The sequence below is a fragment of the Nelumbo lutea genome, chromosome 1 (assembly GCF_056320005.1).
Source record: "Nelumbo lutea isolate HS-2025 chromosome 1, American lotus-T2T, whole genome shotgun sequence".
Lineage (NCBI taxonomy): Eukaryota > Viridiplantae > Streptophyta > Magnoliopsida > Proteales > Nelumbonaceae > Nelumbo > Nelumbo lutea.
Window position 1 is genome coordinate 122,386,779 of NC_142684.1, and position 21,288 is coordinate 122,408,066.

Sequence of the window (21,288 nt, forward strand, 5' to 3'; positions counted from 1 at the left end):
TACCAATAGTATATAATTCTGTTTTAATACGGTAAATACTCTAAAGGCTTTCAGATCTTTTCTTTAAACTATTTCGAAACATAAAATTAGTAAAAATACACGTTTATTTCTTCTTGCGGAAAGGTCCTCGAAAGAACAAATTCCACAATTTTGAGCACTTAAAAAAAATAATAAAGGCAAATCCGAGCGAAAACTAAAAACTTGAAAATGAGTTGACGATGAGGCGGCAATGGGGGAACCACATCATCATTGAATTGAATTGTAAATCAAAACAATAGAGAAGGGCATTAGTGGGAATGGGACCCTCCCCCTTCTCGTATATTATAATCACCTCCACCGCCCATTTTGACTTGCCAGCTTTTTATTATTTCCATACTTGGATCATGTGGTCAGTCTCCACTCCTCAAGTGGTTCAGGTTGCCTTCCTTTCAATTATCAAATTCAAAGTCGTCGTCGTCGTTGTCGTCTTTCTCTCTCCTTTCCTCTCTCTGCCACTGCCAGACAAAACACGCCATATTTAAAGCCTAAGCTAAGGCGGACAGGCCCAGCCCAAAAGTCCGAGTGTCCAACTCCCCTCCTCCCTCTCTTTCGTCGAGTCGAGACGGTTGGACCCCACCAGCTACCACCCGCCACCCACCTCCAGTAAATTAGCAGTCACGTTAGATGGATCGTCAACCGTCCCACACACGACACGTTCGTAAAGAAACAAACAAACCTCTGCCATCCCCAATTCCCCATTGACCACTTCTTCCTCTTAAATAAATGTCTAAAGCTTGTAGCGCTCGCTGCTAGTTGGGCTGTAGAAATGAAAATTCAATTCAACCATAAACATAAATAAAGTAAAAGTGACAACGTCAGATCGGATCTTATCAACTTTGCACAATAATCCATGATTAAAAAGAAAAAGAGCAAAAGCAAGGAAGACAACCCTCCTACTCCTCTTCTTCCATTTTTTTTTCACCAAATCCACAATCTTCTCTCTCTCTCTCTCTTTCTCCACTTTTGGATTTGCAAGGAAGAAATAAAATAAATTAAACAAAGGGATCCAATATTGTACAGCGAACGAAAAAAATAACCCAGCATTCTCCTCGGAACTGAGCTTTCCTCTTCGGCTGCTGCTTCATTTCATTGCCTTCTTTTCCTCTCTTCTCACCTGTGTCCTATCTCTTCCTTCGCCAAACGATTGAGACTTTTTTGACGTTTCTTTTAAGCTTCTCTTAACAGTTTCTTCTCTTTTCTTTTCTTCCAAGTTCCAATTATGACTTAAGAGGACTCGAGGATGAGACCGGAACCAGAGGGCTCTGTAACAGATCGGGAGTGGTTGTGCTCGCCTTCGTAGGTGACGATCAGCATAGTTGGATCATCCAAAGCTCGTTCCACGTGTTTACGTGCGGGACAACCTCTAACGCTACTGCACTTGTAGTACCCCCTGATGAACCCACCACCATAACAAAAACGCGAGTTAGGTAGAAATCAAAATCAGGGAAGAACATTATAGAACTCGGTGGACTTTTGGATAGACTCAAACAAATTAATGAGTCAACTCGGAAGACGCATCCCTGCCTATAGGCAGGAACCAGGAATAACCGTACATCCAATTAATAGATTCTGAACAGTCAGTCGTCAAGTGAGACCACATAAAAAATGGAGACAGTCAACCACATAAAAGTCTACTTTGGAGATGGCGGGGAATCACCATCCACCATTAATAATTGTTCGTAATAATTCATGGCACAAGTGACCGAGTTTCATTTCAAAGAACCCGAGTCAGCGATTCCAAATAACGAGTCACGAGCACAGGTTTAAGGAAAAAAAGAAATAAACAGCAAAGCAGAAGACCATGGGTCCAGAACTATAAGGAACAAACCTTGGATGCGGGGATCCTTTAATGGGTTTTTGTCCGTACTTCCTCCATGAGAAATCATCAGGAGGGATGTCGGCCATCTTCAAGCTTATGGCGGGAACTTTCACCACCCTCTTCACCCTCGATTTCCTGTTTAACAGATCAGATTTAACAGCTTCGGATCATCTCCCAAAGATAAACAGAGAAAAAACAAAAGGAAAGGGAAGATGGGAAAACGACTTATTACCTTCGCTTGGAGCAATGGCACCGCCCAGAAGAGACTCCGCACTTGCCAGCCGCGTCATCAGACGAGTTGCACTTTCTCTTCAAAGAAGATGAGGACAAAGGAGGACGTCCGGCCGTGGAAACTTGCGAGAGATGGGTAATCTGAAAAGCGGACGACGACGAGGGCTGCTTGCTGTCGGTATCGCCCGTCATAGACGACATAAAAGAATTTGCGGCAGAAATGGGGGGAGAGGATGTGAAACTAATTGTGGTCGCTGATTCCTTCCTCTCAATGACGCCGTTCTTCGGCAAAGAGAGGGGAGGATGGTTGTGGCTACTGTTGTTGTTATTCTGATGGTGGAGGTGGTGATGGTGATGAGAAGGAGGAAAAGGAGGGAGGCGTTGGATGGACGTAGTAGGACAGTAAACCCTAGACCCAGAAGGCTGCATGTCCTCCTCTTTCTGAGGAGTGAAGGAAACGGAAAAGGAGCGGTCGGTATCATGGTTCTGTTGGGGGGGAGGAGAACTACCCAAAGGACCCCTTCTGAATCGAGCGTGACCGGTTCTTGTCCGACCCAGTAAGGAAATCACTTTCTTAAATTTGGTTACGGCTACATCTGCGACGGCCCTGCAATCCATCTCCATCTCCATGTCTGCTTTAGGGTGTTGCTGCTGTTGCTTCTGGGAGAGCAACCTTATGAGCTTTTCGACGCTCTGAAGGCCAGCAGAGGCAGCTTCTTCGACTGCATTCTCCTCCATGTTTGCTGATGCGAAGCTATCGCTCCTGTAACCCATCATGAAATCCACCGCCATACTTGCAGAAGCATCCACTCGAAAAGATAAATAGATCTTGTTGGAAGGAGGGGGAGGGGGAAGGCAAGGAGAGAGAGAAAGGATGAAGGATAAGACTTAGGAGAGGGAAAGCAAAAGTAAAGGGGGAGACGGAAGACGGTATAAAAAGAAGTGGGGGAGGGGAGGGGGGTTGTGCATTCCGTGGAGTCAAACTGGGTTTCGCAATGCAAGGCATAGGGTGACTGACTTGTCGCTTCTGGCCATCTGCCGTCAAAAGGAGTAACGAGTCAAGTCGTACCACGTCTAGGCAATCTGTTGTTGGGACTCTCGAGTCTCGACTCGGTGTGGAGGAAAGAGGTGAAGAAAACCGCTTTATTAATAGTCCAAAGGAGCAAATGTCACGACATTGACCGTCTCTTTATGAATGGGGCCGTTCACCGTTGGGTTGTAAAAGTCGTTCAGACGGGAGTTCTCGTGGTTAAGGGTGGATCATGGATGGGGTGACACGTGACAATACAAGAGGCAAAGCGGGAGATAAAATCTCAGAGTCATAGCGCTCTCTTTCTCTCTCTCTCTAGCTAGATTATCGTAGTTCATAGAATAGATGACAATCGACAAGGATCAAGGAAGCGTGAAAGATGAGCGAGAAGGAGGTCAAAGATTGTAATATATCCGTCCGATCGAAGACTCGGTAAAATCAGGGGGTTAGTTAGTGCCAGTGAGATAAGGGTTGACCTTTACTCCATATGGAAGGGGGACATCTGACAAGCAAAGCAAATTGGTTCTTATTTTTTTCTTTCCTTTGTGTGGGCTCCACTTTTCTTTTTATTGGCAACCGGAAGCGGAGATCACTTAAAAGTCCTGGCATATACGGCTGGTGTTGTCAGCCGAGTCGACACTATAACGCGAAGCACCGTTGTTCCTTGATCCTTGGCCTAGTCTTTGATGAATCTATATGAGACAGAGAGAGAGAGAGAGAGGCCGGGGTACATGAGTGATAATGAGCAATCTTCTTCCGAAGATCCAGCATCCAGGATTTTAGTTTCTTATTTAATCTACATGTACTGCTTGAATTGAAGTTTATTGGTTTGTGTTGTGTGCAAACAAATAAAAAGTCAAAGATAGATTGCTAGGGGCCGGAGGGCTAAGGGCTAAGAGGAGGCGACCACGGACCACCCTTTTATTTCACTCGCCCCACTTAGAACATAGTTCAGGTTGCTTAATTAAATTAGCTACCACGCTCAATTAACTATGGATAGTAGAATAGAGACTACTAATTGCACCTCAACTAATGAACACTACTACAACTGACCCTCTGAATTGTCCATCTACTATACCTCGCTATCCCATTTAAATATTAAATATTATAAACAACAAATAAACCCGATAAAATAGGTTCTCGATTGGCTAACTGGAATTTGTTTTTTTTTTTTTTCAAATTTTCCTTCAGAAAAGTCCAGTGAATTGAGAATCTGTGGGCCCTGTTGGGCCTCCAACTATGCTATCACATGTGGGTCTCCTGTTTCCTCTGGATCACCTCCCTAAAAGGGCTGAACCAGGAGGAAACCCCCGTGACCTATTTATATGTGATAGTATTAATGATGATAGTGTTCTTTGTTTTTTTTTTTTTAAACACAATAAGCAGATGTGGTAATCATCTAGAATAAAATGCGTAACACTTGCTTGTCTTTGCATTAAATTATTTTATTTAATGGTTAGTAAGTGTTTTTAATGCTGAGTACTCATTGTTTAATTAAAAAAGTAATCCCTTTTCTTAAAAGAAAGTCGGACAGCCGTTAACATTTAATTTATTTGATCCCGTGAATAAAGTCAGGGTGCCATTTGAATTTTAAGTTTGTTATACCCGAAATTTGGTCCAACTTAGTTTTCATGCTACAGTTTAAGTTGACATATTATGGCTCAAGTCGGTTGTATACAACACCTGATCAAATGGGTCTTCGTTTTTCAACACCAAAACCATAATAATAATAATAAGAAGAATGAAAAAACCACAGGCTTTGAAGTTGAATAAATGCTACTAATTCAAATGACATTTTACCAAGAGAAAAAGATAGATAATTAGTCGGGAATTTTACAGCTTCTAGAAGAGCCGGGAGAAGACTTGTAAACCATAGGCGGCTTAAACTGTGGTTACATTATTGTTGATATCATAACTTAAGCAATACAAAATATTTGTTCAAAGGGAGTCTAATGTAGAGGGTTTGTACCACTAAATCTTTAGGATCAAGTCCTGTCCCTTGGCCTGTAGTGACTGACCATTGACTAGCATCTTTTACTTTTTTTGTTTTTAGGCATTAAACAAATTAAATTAGGGCTGTGTTTAATTGGCATGGCATCCATTTTGACGTTTTCATTGTTTGAAGTTTGAACTCGTCAGATATCATCGCTTTCGAGGAATTAAACAGTGTCCTAGTGGTATTACGAAAATCAACAATGCCAGAATCAGAAGCGATGCCAAACACCACACTCAAGAAGCAAAACGAATCCACAGTTGGCAATTTTGTGGTTTTAGTGATGCTTTTATAAAACGACCTGGAATGGAATAGTTCTGCCATTGATTTTTGGGTTGGAGGTTCGATCATTCGGTTCAAACGGATGATTTATTCAGACAATAAAATAATAATTAAAAATAAAAAATGATTAAAAACCATTAAATGGGTCGATAAATTAATGGTTTGACAGCCCGGTTGTTTGGACAGTTTCTGAGCCAAATGATCCAACCGTCCAGATCAACGATGGTTCAAAAATCATGGTTTTAACAACTAGCAAATCATTAAATAATGACAATTACAGCGTACGTGCAAGATACATCTGTTGGCACTTAATTCAACCACCCATGGAACCCGGATCAATGGTCCGGTCGGCTTGTTTGTTTAATCACCAATTCTATTTCTATATATGTAGGATATGTAGGAGTTATCTTTTTCTGGTCAAGTATAAACTATTGTACACAGCCTCTGCTCTGTACCATATTAATCGAAACTTGTTATATATATAGAGAGAGAGAGAGAGTTTAGGTGAGACTTGAGAGATGTTGTGGGTGTGCGGTTGTATCCGCTATATATCCAATATCCATTGAATGGTGACGATGGCGGAAACGTTGCGCACTCCTCCCACTTGGAGATGGAGGAATGTGCTTTTGTTTTTAACCTTAAAAAGCTAATATATCATTGACCTTTTTAAATTAATAATTAATTGTTACTTGTGGTCGGTCATATTAATTAACTACTTGAAGAGTTTGAAACCAGTTCCTTTCGTCTTTAATTTGACATACAATGGATAACTGCCACCTAAAGTTGCTCACTTGTGGTTGTGGACGATGGTTTGATGAGCAAACAACAATAGTAGTGATCATCTTAAATAAATGTCAACGGGTAGAAAGCCTCACATCACATGCGCCTACCTTATGCTATGAGTTACGACTGGGCTGGGCGTAGGGGTGTCAATTGGATTGGATTTGGTCCAATTTGATCCAGTCTAATGTGAGTTTTTTATAAATGGATCAGGTCCAATTCAATCTAATAAATGTTTTGAATTAATTTGGACCGATCCAATTCAATATTTGGACTGTCCGATCTGTTTAAATTTATTTTGATTTAGATTGATTTCAATCCAATTCAGTCCATTAGCATGTATATTCTTTTTTTATATCAATAGACTAGATATTAACTTAATCCAATTCAATTCAATATAAATTTATTATGAACGGACCAGGTCTAATCCAATCTAATAAATATTTTAGACCGAATTGGTCTAATCCAATATGCCTTGCTGGTCCATCCAAATTAATTTTAGACTGGATGGGGTCCAATCCAAAACCGATCCATTGACACCCTTAACTGGGCCAACCTCAACCTCCATTTAGGGCTGCAAATGAATGGGCCACCGACCATTCCGGCCTCTCGGGGCCCAAATTCAGTCCAGGCTAAAATCACCATGTTAGTATGTTGTAGAGAATAGAGCAATTCAAGGAGAGGTAGCAGTAGCAGGATATGATCTCGTATCGCTCGCTGTTCACACACATTCACACCTATTGAGTTAATTGCACACATTTTCAATGTTTTTTCTTCTTATGATAATAAGGTGCATGTGGCAGCCGGGGGAGAATACCTGATCAAAATAACCTGCAGCCAAGCAGCTGTCCATTCGAATAACCTAACAGCAAGGTGAAACCCAATACCATGGCAGCAGCAGCTCAGCGCATTGAGAGTGCCTCAGTGCCTCACGGAACACTGAAAATTGCATGGAATTAATAAATGCATGATTGACATTTCACCTAACGATCGATGTTATTAGCTTCCTGCTTGTCATTGAAGAAGTTTGGGTTGCGACGTCAACGTGGGGATACGAAGAACTCAAGCGTAGGGTGTGGAGGATTCTTAATCAACCCAATTAATTCCTGAACGCACTCTACAATCAGTCGGCCTTTTTGCTTTTAGGGTTTCATAAACTGATGGCGCAAGAGAAATTAATGTAACAAAGGAATTGTGAGGAGATATAGGCTATGTTTGATTTACTGTTTTGGGCCTTATTTTCTAAATTCTTACTCATTCTAGATAAGAATGGGTAAAAATAAATAACATTTTTTTCATGATGAAAAATCAACTTCATAGCATAAAAATTGAATATCTTGCAACATAAAAAACAATCATGTCCCATCTTGCTCATTTTATTGTGAAGGAAACTCTGCCTACAAAATTGTTGTTATAAATGTTTGTTTTTGCTAAAACACTTTTATAAAAGTTCTTTTATATGAAAGCACTTTTATGAATCAACTTTTACGAAATCACTTTTATGAAAGTACTATTACACGAAAGCACTTTTTGCAAAAAGTACTTTTATGAAATTACTTATTTGGAAGTACTTTTATAAAAGTACTTATATAAAAACACTTTTATGGAAGTACTTTTCAAAAACATTTTTTTTTAAACACTATAAAAACACTTTTACGAAAACACTTTTATGAAAATACTTTTACAATAGCACTTTTAGGAAATTACTTTAATAAAAACACTTTTACAAAAGTACTTTTATGAAAACACTTTTATAAAAGTACTTTTACGAAAACACTTATAGAAATACTTTTATAAAAGCACTTTTAGGAAAGTACTTTTACAAAAGCACTTTTGCAAAAGTACTTTTACAAAACATCTATGCCAAGTGGTAAACATTCACTGTTGGAGACATATGTTGGCAGTTTGTGAATACCGACATGATTTTTATTTTTTATTTTTTGAAGAATGAAAATGAACAACATAGGATAGGACATTTGTCAGTATGACAAGAATTCATTTTTAGGAAAAAAGTGTTTGGTAAATAGGCTCACAGAAATATTTTATCATTCTGTATATTTTTTACCAATTCTTTCCCATTTTAGAATTTCATCTTGGATAAGAATGAGAAAAAATGAGAATTGAACCAAACATGACCATAATATATGTTTGGCATCGAAACTGCAAATACAAGACCACTTTCTCTGTTGATGTGTGGGTTGGAAGCAACAATGTCTTTTTTTTCTGTTTGGAAACATTAATGCCACTTTGCTAGGTAGGACATTTGCTAGAACAACAACAACACTTTCTGTTTGCTACCAATGCTCCATGTCTGTTTTCAGTACTGGTACCCATTATAGGAAGTCCATGTCACTGCCACATCATGTACTCATTGGCAGCAACAAGATACAATATGAGAAAACACCAAATTTGACATTACTCCAAACCATGCCTTCTTGATTTCCAAGGCGTGGCTTAGAGTACCGTTTTTTTGAGAAAAAACGGTTCTAAAGAAACAAACATTTCCTAAAGCACCTTTTTTTTCCGATGTAACGCTGATGTGTCACCATTTTCTGAAGCAACGACATATGCCAAACAAATGCATAATGATATAGGGTGCATTAGTTATACTAGTACTGTAACATATATAAGAATGGAAAGATCAATAGTAAAATGATATTGCTGTACTGTTGCGTCTTATTTGTTGTGTTATGTTGCCTTAGCTAGCTGGCCTGTCATTTGACATCTCTAAATATTGCAAGGAAAGGGGGTCTATGTCTATGTTATATGCATCCAACTTCTCTTGTAGACCTGTTCATGGGCCGGGCCGGGTCAGGCTCGGGCTAGGCTTTCATTCTGTATTAACAGAATTTTCTAAAGCCCAAGCCCGAGCCCAGCTCGACCGCTTTCACTCTGTTAGGGGCCTGACTATTAAACCACCGTTTCATGTCTATGTTGGCAGTTTAAAAGGCTAAGCTTACAGTTTAGCTAGCGCTGGCCTAGTTCGTTTTTCTTGTAGTGAGGTACTCATTGTTAAGATTCATCTTTTTAAGGCCTATAAAATTCCTTGATTTATAGTAGACTAACCCCACTCCCCAATTCCTTGATTTATTCATTTCTCATTTGCTATTATTGTTTTTCTTTTTCTTTTTTAATGTTTTCTGTGAGCATCAACATTTTTTAATCATACAGAGGTTATATTTTAAAAGGGATTTGAGCTTAAATTAGGCTTTGGAATTTGGTAACGTCTGTTTTTTTTTTTTTTTTTCAGAGCAAAATTAAAACACCTAAAACATAAACACTTGTATGAAAAAAATATATTTGTGCCAACTATCCACAAAAAATGCATAAGGTTGAAATGTATATGCCACATGGCAAAATTAGTGACATATGGCAAGATATATGCCATGATATCTATAAATATATGACTCATGGCATAAAAATATGACCGTGTTGCCATGGTTGATTTTAGGGGTAAGCAAATGAGTAAGTTTTACCTAGAACCGAATGGAACCGACTGTAGATTGGATAGGGTTGGTTCTACTTGAAACTGATCTCGAATCGGCCTATAACCAACCCTACCCAATCTGTTACAAGTAGAGGTGTAAATCGGGCTGTGCCGCCCGCGACCTAGCACAATTGTATGGGTTGTGCCGGGCTTGGGATTTCAAGTAGCAGGCCGGGCCAACACAACTTGTAGGCTGGCACGACCTGACCCATATGTATATTTTATATAATATATATAATAATTATATATATATATAATATAATATATTATATAGTATATAAATTATAATTATATAATAAATTAATAAAATAAACATTTTTTTTAATCTGATTTAATTATTGTATGTATAAGCAATTGTATACATCAAAATTCATATAAAATTAAATTTTTATTTTTCAAAATTTTTAAATAAATAACTTTGGCCCAATCAACGGCCTGACTTGGGCCAAACAAAAGCCCACACGGGCTTCGGCCATGGGCTGTGCCAGTTTGACTCCTCAAAATTTCTCAGGGAAGGGTGGCATGGCCTAGCACGACCCGTTTTACACCTCTAGTAATAGGGTAGGGTATAGTTCCAAATTCTTGGAATTGACCCTCACCCAAACCAGTTCTAAGGTTTAGGGGTTTATCCTATCCAAACCGACCTAATGAACATGCCTTGGTTGGTCTTGATGGAACCTACCTTAGAATTGAATTTGCCTTGAAATAAATCCCAAAGTACTTTGGGGATATAAAGATTTGAATCCAAGAACTCATCGTTACAAAGGCCATGGTCTCACTTGACCATTGAGTTACTTAATGACTTGATCGTTTGTTTTCATTTTAATATTTGAGTATATACAATAACTAATGTAAAAAGTAATGTTTTCAAAATTTAAATTAAGTTTTGAATCATATAATAATAATCCACATATTAAGTTACTCAATTTAATCAATAAAGATGATATAAGTTTTAAATTATATATTATATTTTATTAAAAATCAAATTTTTAAAGAAACATGCTTCTTTTTATTGAAGGGGAGAGTAAAGAAAGAACAGGTTCCATGGATAGAGCTTGGAATTGATCCCGGAAGCACTAAGTCCATAACTGACCTTCATAGGATAGCTTCCAGTTCCAGAAACCTGGAACCAACCCCTTCCAGGTTCTTCCATAAAACAGAATCAAACCGAACCGATCTATACTCACCCCTAGTCAATTTCATCACCTGCGCCATTTGCATGTCATTAGCTAGTATGTCACCAAGTGTGTCTAGGGTAGGGTGTTGCTTGCCTTTTGTGCACGAGAGAATGTCAATGGCATATTCATAATTATCAATATAATTATTCAACATTTTGATGTATTCTTTTAGACCCCTAAAAGCTTAACATCTTCTCTACACAGGGAGGTAGTTAATTAGAAGGGAACTATCGTGTAAATGTTAAGTACGGAGGCCCCTTGACACAAATGTGTGCTCGTACTTAACATATTAATGTAATACAAAATGCTTTTTAATAATTCATGTGCTGTTCTTTTTTTGTGTTGATTTATTTTGTAGGCTTACTTCACCGTCTGAGCATTGCACAAGCTCGTTGACTAACCCTGTGATAACGTGACAAAGTTGTAAATATAACAAAATATATGCACTCTATCAAATTAATTACACATGGAAAAATATATTCCATGTTTGATGTCCACAATGTGGCAAAATATATAACATGCGGCATTAATTTGTACCACATGGCACAACTATGAGTCATGTAACATTTTTATATTATAAATTATAACAAATAACAGGTTGATACATGGAATATTTATGACATAATAAAACAAGATGGCATAACCAAACAATTATTTATGCTTTTAATCACAAAAAACATGGTTTTAAAACAATACTTTACTAAACTATAAAGTTTATAGTAAAATACCAAACATACTTAATGCTTATAAAAAGACATAAAAAGAAAATCTTATCCAAACATAACCTTAAGATTTATTTCTCACTTTAACTTCATAACGAATGAATTTTATGGGCCTAAATAAGGCCTTCTTGTTGAGTTTTCTTTGACGCCGAGGATTGGGTTTTGAGAATGAAAATATGAAGTAAATGCTTTCATTCATAGTTTCATAGCATGTTTATGCTGTAGCAATAAGTCACGAGGGATCTTGTGTGTTGCAGCCTCTCTCAATCCATGTCTATGTTTTTGCCGCATCATCAGTTTTAGCCCACTACAACCCCCTTGCCAAATGGCAAAGAATCCTATGAATTTGAAATTCAACAATAAATATATGGGTGGTGTGTTGGATTGGAGTTCACATCTCTGCCCCATAATGTCCCACCCCACAGCACATTCCCGCCGTGTATTGAGAACATCTCCCGATGATGACATCATCGATTCTTGTACATCATTGGGAGATGTTCCCAAAACACGACGGGGATGTGCTGTGGGACATTGTGGGGTGGAGATGTCGTCTTGTTGGACTGGACCAAGCCTAAAAGCAACAAGCTATAAAAATGAAAGGGAAAATTTTCGATTAGTCCCCTGTACTTTGGACCTAGTGCAACTTTGGTCATCGAACTTTAAAACACAACAATTTAATATCGAACTTTCAAAACATGCCAATCTAATACTTGCCACTAACCAACCAATAAAGTGGAATTTGAAAAGACATAAATACCCTTTAAGTGTCATCTAATTTTCTTTATTAACCATTCAAGCATTGATAAAAAATGAACAGTCCCAAATCCTTTTCTCTTGTATTCAAGAAAGTTGGGGTTAGTTGAATTAATGGACATTTTGATAACCCCAACTTTCTTGAATAAAAGAGGCAAGAATTTGGGACTGCTCATTTTTTGTCAATGTTTAAATGGTTGATAAAGAAAATTAGATAATACTTAAAGGGCATTTGTGCCTTTTCAAATGTTAATAATGGCTGGTTAACGGTAAGTACTAAATTGACATGTTTTAAAAGTTCAAGTATTGAATTATGCGCTTTAAAGTTTAAGGATCTAAGTGGCACTAATCTCAAAGTAAAGGTACTAATTGGAAAATTTTCCAAAATGAAAAACCCTCAGGTATTCAGCACTTGGTCCCACCCAATGATTTGTCTTAGAAATTGGTGATGGGAAAATTCCCGATTAATACCCTGTACTTTGGGTTTAGTGTCACTTTGGTCTCCGAACTTTAAAACTTGATAATTAAATTCCCAAACTTTCAAAATGTGTAAATTCAGTACTTGGCATTTGAAAAGACATTAATACCCTTCAAATGTCATCTAATTTTCTTTATCATTCATCTAATTCACGTCAAACTCAGTGGAGTATTCAGTCAAACAGAGATAAAAAAAAAATGCAAAAATAAAGAGAGAGAAACCGACTTAGGCAATCTAATCATCACGGAGTAGCATTTAACTAAACAGGGAAGGCGAATGGTAATATGAGAACTAAAAGCATTAGTAGAAAAAGATTGAAGGACCAAACGTCCCCTCTTCTTTTTTATGAACAACAATCACAGCAAAGGAAGAAAAAAAAAAAAAACCTGAGAGACATTAAGATGTGTTCATCAGTTTGCTAAGTGGAATTGTGTTTTTCTCTAGATTGCAGATAATAATACAACAATTCATTCTAGGTATCAGGAATGTCGAAGAGGCACAAATGGCTGCAGTCTTGAATACTTGAAGGACCCTTCCCTGGCTTTCTTCCATATATAGATGGATGACCATATGTCCTATATTCTGACAAACTAGTTACATTCAAGAGAGTTGCAGGAGTCTTCATTTGCCTTAACCTCTTCAGTAATTATATTCTTTTCCGGGTAGTCTGTCTGATCCTGAAATATTGTTGAGGGGTTGAATAGATTATTTACAGTGCCCCCCGGAATTTCATTGACCTCCCCTGTTCAGTAAATTCATTTTACTAAGCAGCTGAAACAGACTAAAACACAAGACAAGAAAAATAACAGATTTGTTTTCATAAAGCAGTGAGCTAACCTGAAATGGGAAGGTGCTGAGCTTTGAAAAAAAGCTTGGGTCTTGTGTGGATTTATATGCCTATAAACCCATGATGCCCAAGTCATCAAAGCTCTTCGGAAATCAATAGACATCTAGATGGGGATAAACTTGGTTACCCTCTTGGTAGTAGTTCACCCTGTTAATTGAAGTTTCGTTGTTATAGCGTTCTATGATAATTGACTAGATTCTTCAAATGGAAATAGAGCAGGAATTAATAAATGAATGCTCAAATACAAAAGAATAACGGAATTAGAATTTATAGCAAAAAAACCGAAATTAGAATAAATACTTGGCGAAAGATAAGGGTGACAACTAGCGCCAACATTGAAGACTCAGAGAACAATCTAGCTATTGGAATTTGTTCTTTAGCAACCCGACAAGGCTCTGGAAAGAGACGAATGTAGAGATAGCGATTCTTCTCTATCAACAAGTGCATGTATTTCAATGGAAAGAGGACCAAATCAGGCGAATATTTCGGAATTGAAACACAATTGGATGAACTCAGAAGAATCAAACTATACTAAAGAAAAAAGAAAGGGTGGGTTTCATGGAGAATTATACAAGGAACAAGTGTATTACCAGTTCCAAATTCCGGCCTTGAAAAGGTCAGACCGTCTGTAAGAGCATGGACCAAAGTTCTCTATCTTCCGTTGAGCAAGTCTTGAGATCGTCTCCACCTTCGAATCGCTGCTCAGCTCTCTCTCTCTCTCCACACACAATTCTTACCAACATTCATTAAAGAAACATGCACCTACCCAACATGCTTTACGGAATTGGTAATTTCTTTCATCTTTTCGAAGAAGAGAATGAGGGATAATGTTTTATTTATAAGGGTAATTTTAATATTTTCAAAAGTTCTAAATCATATATACTGTCATGTCATACACATAGCTACTGGTGGATTAAGCTAGATATTAAATTGATACATTTTGAAAATTTGAATACTACATGGTCGTGTTTTAAAGTTCAGAGACTAAAATGACATTACACCCAAAATAAAGGATACCAATTGAGAATTTTCCAATTGGTGACAGCAGAAAGAAAACTTTGACTTAATCAGGAATAAAAAGGACTTTTTTGTAATCGTGACTATTGGCCTCCTATATTTGAACTTGACTTGATTATCCGCACCATTTCAACAGCCTTTAGCAACTTTGCATTGGGTATATCTTCCCATAAAAGAAAACACATAATTAGGAAGATATTCTCAATGCAAAGCTGTTCGAACGGATTTCTACCTGATGGAGAGATGTTCTCAGTACAAGGTGGGAATGTGCTGTGAGGCATTGTGATGCACTCGCAAATGTGAATTCCCTGACGATGGAAGCAGAACTCTCAAGACTCAGTTTGGAAAGAATATAAATGCAAATATATAGAGTATAAAATCTTATATTATATTTTTGTATTATTTTATATATTTATACTATACATATTTGCATTTATACTCTTTCCGAATTCAGGCTAATATGCGGAATTCTTTGAAATCAAGGATCCACCCACCAACCGACGCCGACTTGGCTATCAGGGCCCGAAAATACCGACTGGAGGTCCAAAAAAGAGTCCCCGTCTCTGGTTCTCCCTCGTCCCTACTCCCTACTCCATCTCCACGGAAGAAGACAAGCAGGCAATCAAGCAATTCGTATAACCAAAGAAAACCAATCTCCTCAAAAACAACTCCAACCCACATATAATAAAAAAGGAAAAAGTCTGAATCTGCTTCCTACTCAAAGCTCTCCTCTTTCTCCTACAAATCCAAACAACCGAAAGCAACCCCATAACAGAAACCAACACCCTGCTTTAATTTGAATTGATAGAAAAACCAAACATCCAACTTAAACACACTACAAAACCAACTACTACCTCTCCATCTCCATATCTTCCTCGATTGCCCCTCTCTCTCTCTGTCTCATAGTAGGAAGTAACACAGAAGGGAGCCAAATGAAGCTCTCTCAGCAGCAAAACTGCAACACTCGCAGGAACAACAGCTTCAGAACAACTGGTCCGCTTGACTCTTCCGTCGACAGCGCTTTTAAACCTCTGGCGTCATTCTTCTGGGTCGTTCTCCACGGTCTCTGCTGCCTCATCAGCCTCGTTTTGGGTTTCAGGTTCTCTCGTCTTATTTTCTTTCTCCTCTTCTCTACTAACACCACCTCCACCACTAATCACTATACCATACCGGCGCTACTCCGGATCACTAGCGATGCCACCCAAACCCTAACCCTTCAGACCCCTCCGGTCTCGATTACCGACACGCCATCGAACCGAACAAACTCTGCCACTACCAGCAGCCGCGTTGTTGTCGGCCGTCACGGGATCTTGATCCGTCCATGGCCACATCCCAATCCCATCGAGGTTATGAAGGCGCATCGTATTATTGAAAGAGTTCAGAGAGAGCAGCGGCTTCAGTATGGGGTTAAGAACCCAAGACCCCTGATAATTGTTACCCCCACCTATATCCGGACTTTTCAAACCCTGCACCTGACCGGCCTCATGCACTCGCTGATGCTCGTCCCCTACGATCTCACTTGGATCGTCGTCGAAGCCGGAGGAACCACCAAGGAGACCGCTGTTCTTCTCGAGAAGTCAGGACTTCGTACTATCCACATTGGATTCGAGGAGAGGATGCCAATAACGTGGGAAGCTCGACATCGGATGGAAACTCGGATGCGCCTTCGTGCCCTGAGGTAAATTCACGGCTCTTTACTTGTTCCAGTTCTTTCTTGTTTGAGATTTCTTTTTCTTCTTCTGGGAAGTCAACTTGATTTAGTAGGTATACTGATGTACAGAGTCGTGAGAGAGCAGAGATTGGACGGAATTGTGATGTTTGCAGATGATGGTAATACGCATAGTATGGAATTGTTTGACGAGATCCAATCGGTTAAATGGATTGGTGCCCTTTCTGTTGGAATTCTTGCTCATTCTGGGAATTCAGATGAGTCATCCTCATTGCTTCAAAAGCAGGATGAGGAGAACTTGCCGTTGCCTGTTCAAGGCCCGGCTTGTAATTCGTCCGGTCAATTGGTTGGTTGGCACACTTTCAATTCTCTGCCGTATGTAGAGAAAAGTGCGACTTACATTGATGACAGGGCAATAGTACTTCCTAGGAAGCTGGAATGGGCTGGGTTTGTTTTGAACTCGAAGTTGGTTTGGAAGGACATTGAGGATAAACCAGAGTGGGTAAAGGATCTAGATAAACTGGTTGCAGATGAAGAGGACCTCGACAGTCCACTCTCTCTTTTGGAGGACACTTCTGTTGTCGAGCCTCTTGGGAATTGTGGGCGCAAGATTTTGCTATGGTGGCTCCGTGTTGAGGCTCGTGCAGACAGCAAGTTCCCTCCTGGGTTAGTTTTTTTTTTTTTTTTTTCCAACTCTTTTTCTGTTGTTTATATTTTGCTTCCTTGTTACTTATATTTTTTCGTTCTTTATATTTTGCTTCCTTTATCTGATACTGGTTATGATCAACGATACTACATGTTTTTTCTTTTTTCATGGCATTTTTTGGTTGTCATATCCTTTTATTTGCATCTGATGAGTGATGATCTACCAGAATGCATCCATATGGCATACTCATAAGTGCATTTGACAAAACCTGCCATTAATTTTGTAAAAATGAGGTAGACCAATCTCAATTTTGAATGTTATTGTATTTGGGAGTTCCATTTTATAAGTATTCTACATCATTTATGAAAATCTGTTGTATTTCTAAGTGAGAAAATGAAGAAACCAAAATCAATTTAACTGGTCACCGATAGACATATTATATGTATAAAAAGGATAGGTGTAATAACTAAAACTACATTGGTATAGGAACGATATACCGACAGGGGCTTCTGCAGTGCAAGAAGAAATGGAAACAGAGAACAGGGAAACAAAAGCATAATATGGCAAAGATGAGGACTTACAAGAACAAAGCAAAATAATCTTAGTTCAACTTTACCAAGTATATACAAATACATTTTTAGTCTGAAAATATGTGAAGAACACGGATACAAAACTAGAAAGAGAGTAAACCTCACACTTCCATTGAGGGACCAACCAAGTCTGTTAAAGTGGTTATTACTTATTACCAATTTACCACACTGGATATATGTTTAAAGTATCCTCTTAGACATGTTAATATGCCTCTTTTAGTGATTTCATGCTAAGGTCATACTCCAGCAGCTAGGTCATGCCAAGGTTAACCAGTATACGAGAATTTTCTAAATTATTTAGGTTAACAAAGTACTTAAGAGGAGGACTGATCCTCTGAAACTTAGGAAAATGGGTATGTGGAAGGTGCATGAGAGGTATATGCTTATACCTTGGGGCATAAACCACATATAAGGTTCACATGAAAGAGAAAATACCCAAAAATCATTTTGTTTCTTCCTTTCTGCATTTTCCAATTCGTTGGAATTAGAGATTAATAATTTTTAATAAATTTATTTACTCTTTTACCGTTAACACAATCAAACGTTTGGTGGCTAGTCTTCCACCTATGTCAAAACTATTTGTATAGGAAAAGTTGTTCAACACATATGAAGAATGATTAACATGTTTTGTGGATCTTTTTTTTTTCAAGTTCTTAAATAAGTTCTATATGTTTATGCTCTACTACTTTTTTTTATGGGGTCAAAGTTACTGATATTGATAAAAAAAGAATGAAAGTAAAGATCTCAATTTGAAAATGATTCGATTGAATGAACTTAGGTGGATTTTGGCAAAATTTTCCATTCTTCAGAACAATCCATTTGTTTAAGATACTAGTAGGCAACCGTTCGCTATAATAAATGTATGCTGGTTGTTTTCAGTGTTTAAAAAAGTTAGTTGGGATGAAAACTGCCAAGTACCAAAACAAAGAGGTTCATGCTATTGAAAGTCTTTAGTCCTTACTGTTAGTTGACAATTCCATGTTATTTAATTGTGACAAAACTTGATTGGTGAGACTAGAGAAAAGAAAATAGGGGTTTTATATGTAGTTCAATGGGTACAGGTGAGGGGACAATTTATATTGATGACCAAGGAGATACTCAATTTCTCGCATTTGGAATGATGATGTGGCAGATCCAAACTTCCACCATGTGGAGCACTTTGATTGTTCAGGTGTTCAATTCTCCAGTTCAAATTAGTCTTAAGCACACCTTATATTCGTGTTTATTTTATTTTTTTATTTTTCCGATAAATATTAGTCATTCAATTTTCACTTTTTCATGAGAATTCCTAGAAAGGGCTTATTATGGACACTTGACAAGTATTTTGGTGCTGAAACTTGCCTCATGAATAGAGGCTACAAAAACATGAAGGACCCTTTTGGACTCCCAACTAAATAATATTAATATCATTATCATATAATGTTATAATATGCAATATCTGTATACTTCTATATGGTATTTACTATTTAATAATAGTAGGTACATTTTAATTGAGCCTTTATAAAGGCAGACCTGAATCCAATAAACTCAATTAATCATTAGGTCAGTTTTAGACCTGCTACCTATAAATCCTTAGGCTGCTTTTGGTTTGAAGGAAAAGGTAGGTTTGTACAGGTTTCCCTACCTTGCCCTTCAAACCTTATGGTCTGAGCTAATTTTAGGTATGTGCATTTTCTTAATAGGTTGGTTCCTGGTTTTTTCCTGATCCAGCCCGGACCTAACCAGTTGATGGCCTTATAGAGACATAGAGTGAACCTTGATGTGTTAGAAAAGGGATTTGCAAAGGGGGACTATGTACATAATCAGGTACATTCCTGTTGTAGGAAAGGTCCGAGTTCATTTGTTCATTTGATGGCATTTGATCTTGTAGTGCTTTTGTTAATATGATTAACATCAATATCAGCCCATAGAGTTGAGGTTGAGATGTTCTTTTCCAATATCCTAAGGTTGACATTCAGATAATGTGTATGATATCAATATCTTTGTTTGGATATGCTTTAAGTTTCACCTGCATTATGGTTATATTAGATGGTTTTCCTACAACTGTATAGTGTTTATTCTGAGTGTGAGTTTGTTAACTGCGTGTAGATGGATAATTGACCCTCCCTTGGACATCACTGTCCCTGCAAAACGAACACCGTGGCCAGATGCACCTCCAGAACTCCCATCTAATGAAAATGTGAGTGGCGCTCAAGAGCGCATAGAGAAACCTTCCTCCAAGACAGGCCGAGTCTCCCGGGCAAGACATTCACGTAGTAAGAGGAGGCGTGAATCAAGAATAGCAGATTCACAAGTTTCTGGGAGGCATGCTGAAGAGAAGTGAAGACCTGAAAGCTAAAATATTCCAATTTTCAAGATCCAAGTGCTGTTGTTTGCCCTACATGAAGTTGGGACCAGGACACTTGGGCCTCTGTTTTTGAAAATTCTCAGAAAAAAAAAATTCAAGGGAGATGATGGTCTTCTTACTGGGCAATTCCTTCAAAGTATGAATTTTTAGAGTTGAGTTTATTTGTATTTGGGTGATATGATGTTATTTTGTAGCCAAAGGTGGTGCGTTTCATCATCCGATTTCAATCATGAATCAACATCGGCTGCATCCATTGCCTCTAGTTAAACTTGTACTTCATATTTTTGAATTTTGTACAAATTTTTTCACATGAACTTGTTGATTTCTACTCTCTTTTAGATTGAAAGGTTTTCTTAAGAGGCTCGATCACTCTACTTTCAGGCTTCAGCTGTGATCAGCTAATACTCTTTTTAATTTCTTTTTAAAAAGAGTATTAAAAAGGATAAGGAAGCTTATAATTTCGTCCGTGGAGAAGAGGCTACAGGTAGGGCTGTCAACAGGTCGGGACATGATAGAATTGGAATCGATTCAATAAGAAATATCAAGGAATCAGATCATATACGGTCTATAATTTTGGACCGAGAACCAATTAATCAGTTCTCGGGACTGTTGGAAGTATATCGGGTTGGGACTGGATAGAATCAGTTCCGAATCAATAATAATTGGGACAATTGATTAAGCAATCGGAACTGATCCATCGGTATAGATCCTGGAACCAGAACTATTGGCTCAATTGGTATGGGTCTATTGGGTCAGACCCGACCCATTGAAACCCCCAACTATAGGCTATGCCCGAGAAGAGAAATCCCTCGGCAATGGAGTAAGGGAGGTCTTTACGGTAAAAAATGACAAGATGCAATGCCGTCTATGAACACAGGCCCGTGTATCGGCCCGTATACCTTTTTTAGGTTTTATTTATTTATTTTTTAAAACTGGTTTAGAGGGGTCGGTTTAATGTTCAGTTACCCTCTGAATCAGTCTGATGTGATACAATCCTTAGAGGGATGTATCAGGAAGCCATCAGCACGATACGTATCGGCCGGTATGTACCATTACTGTAAGCCTTGATGCCATCTTAATCTGTTCCTTACAGAATGCTTCTCACACTGATCTCACAATGTCTCAGCAACACACTGGGAACATCTTCAGGGGAGATGTTTCCAATGGTGGGATGTGACTGCGAGGTCAGTGTGAGGAGCACTCTTATAAGGAGTAAATCCCAATTTGTCTGTTAGTGTAATCCCCCATATCTATGTTTTGGGGTTTGGTTCTTTGGGACTTTGGGTACGTTTATAACCAGAATGAAGAACTCTAAAACAAGAAAGCTGAGGTAGGGGCTACGGGCTTGACATGCACTGAAGGTGTGAAAGGAGTTTAAAG

General features: G+C 38.3%; 2 protein-coding genes and 1 long non-coding RNA gene across 6 annotated transcripts; 1 reads left to right on the forward strand and 2 right to left on the reverse strand.

Annotated features, from left to right (window-relative positions):
* Positions 1-835: 835 nt before the first annotated feature.
* LOC148877234 (putative WRKY transcription factor 7) lies at positions 836-3,245 on the reverse strand. The gene is made up of 3 exons (XM_088983279.1): positions 2,091-3,245; positions 1,868-1,993; positions 836-1,429 (listed from the first exon to the last, which is right to left on the reverse strand). The coding sequence occupies exons 1-3, from the start codon at positions 2,879-2,881 to the stop codon at positions 1,264-1,266; spliced, it is 1,083 nt and encodes a 360-aa protein (XP_088839405.1). The 5' UTR covers positions 2,882-3,245; the 3' UTR covers positions 836-1,263.
* Positions 3,246-13,069: 9,824 nt separating this feature from the next.
* On the reverse strand, positions 13,070-14,554 carry LOC148877235 (uncharacterized). Of its 2 annotated transcripts, XR_016112661.1 has the most exons (4): positions 14,230-14,554; positions 13,940-14,070; positions 13,630-13,786; positions 13,070-13,534 (listed from the first exon to the last, which is right to left on the reverse strand). It is a non-coding gene; the product is annotated as an uncharacterized LOC148877235 (long non-coding RNA). The 2 variants fall into 2 exon arrangements; XR_016112659.1 differs by lacking the exon at positions 13,940-14,070 and having other exon boundaries at positions 14,230-14,445.
* On the forward strand, positions 14,536-20,254 carry LOC148877236 (putative beta-1,4-xylosyltransferase IRX14H). Of its 3 annotated transcripts, none has more exons than XR_016112657.1 (4): positions 15,159-16,334; positions 16,437-16,991; positions 18,623-18,732; positions 19,650-20,254. XR_016112657.1 is itself a non-coding variant. In XM_088983291.1 (3 exons), the coding sequence occupies exons 1-3, from the start codon at positions 15,589-15,591 to the stop codon at positions 19,882-19,884; spliced, it is 1,536 nt and encodes a 511-aa protein (XP_088839417.1). In that variant the 5' UTR covers positions 14,536-15,588; the 3' UTR covers positions 19,885-20,254. The 3 variants fall into 3 exon arrangements, 1 of the variants encoding a protein (XP_088839417.1); XR_016112658.1 differs by lacking the exon at positions 19,650-20,254 and adding an exon at positions 19,244-19,367 and having other exon boundaries at positions 15,324-16,334; XM_088983291.1 differs by lacking the exon at positions 18,623-18,732 and having other exon boundaries at positions 14,536-16,334.
* The last annotated feature ends 1,034 nt before the right edge of the window (positions 20,255-21,288 follow it).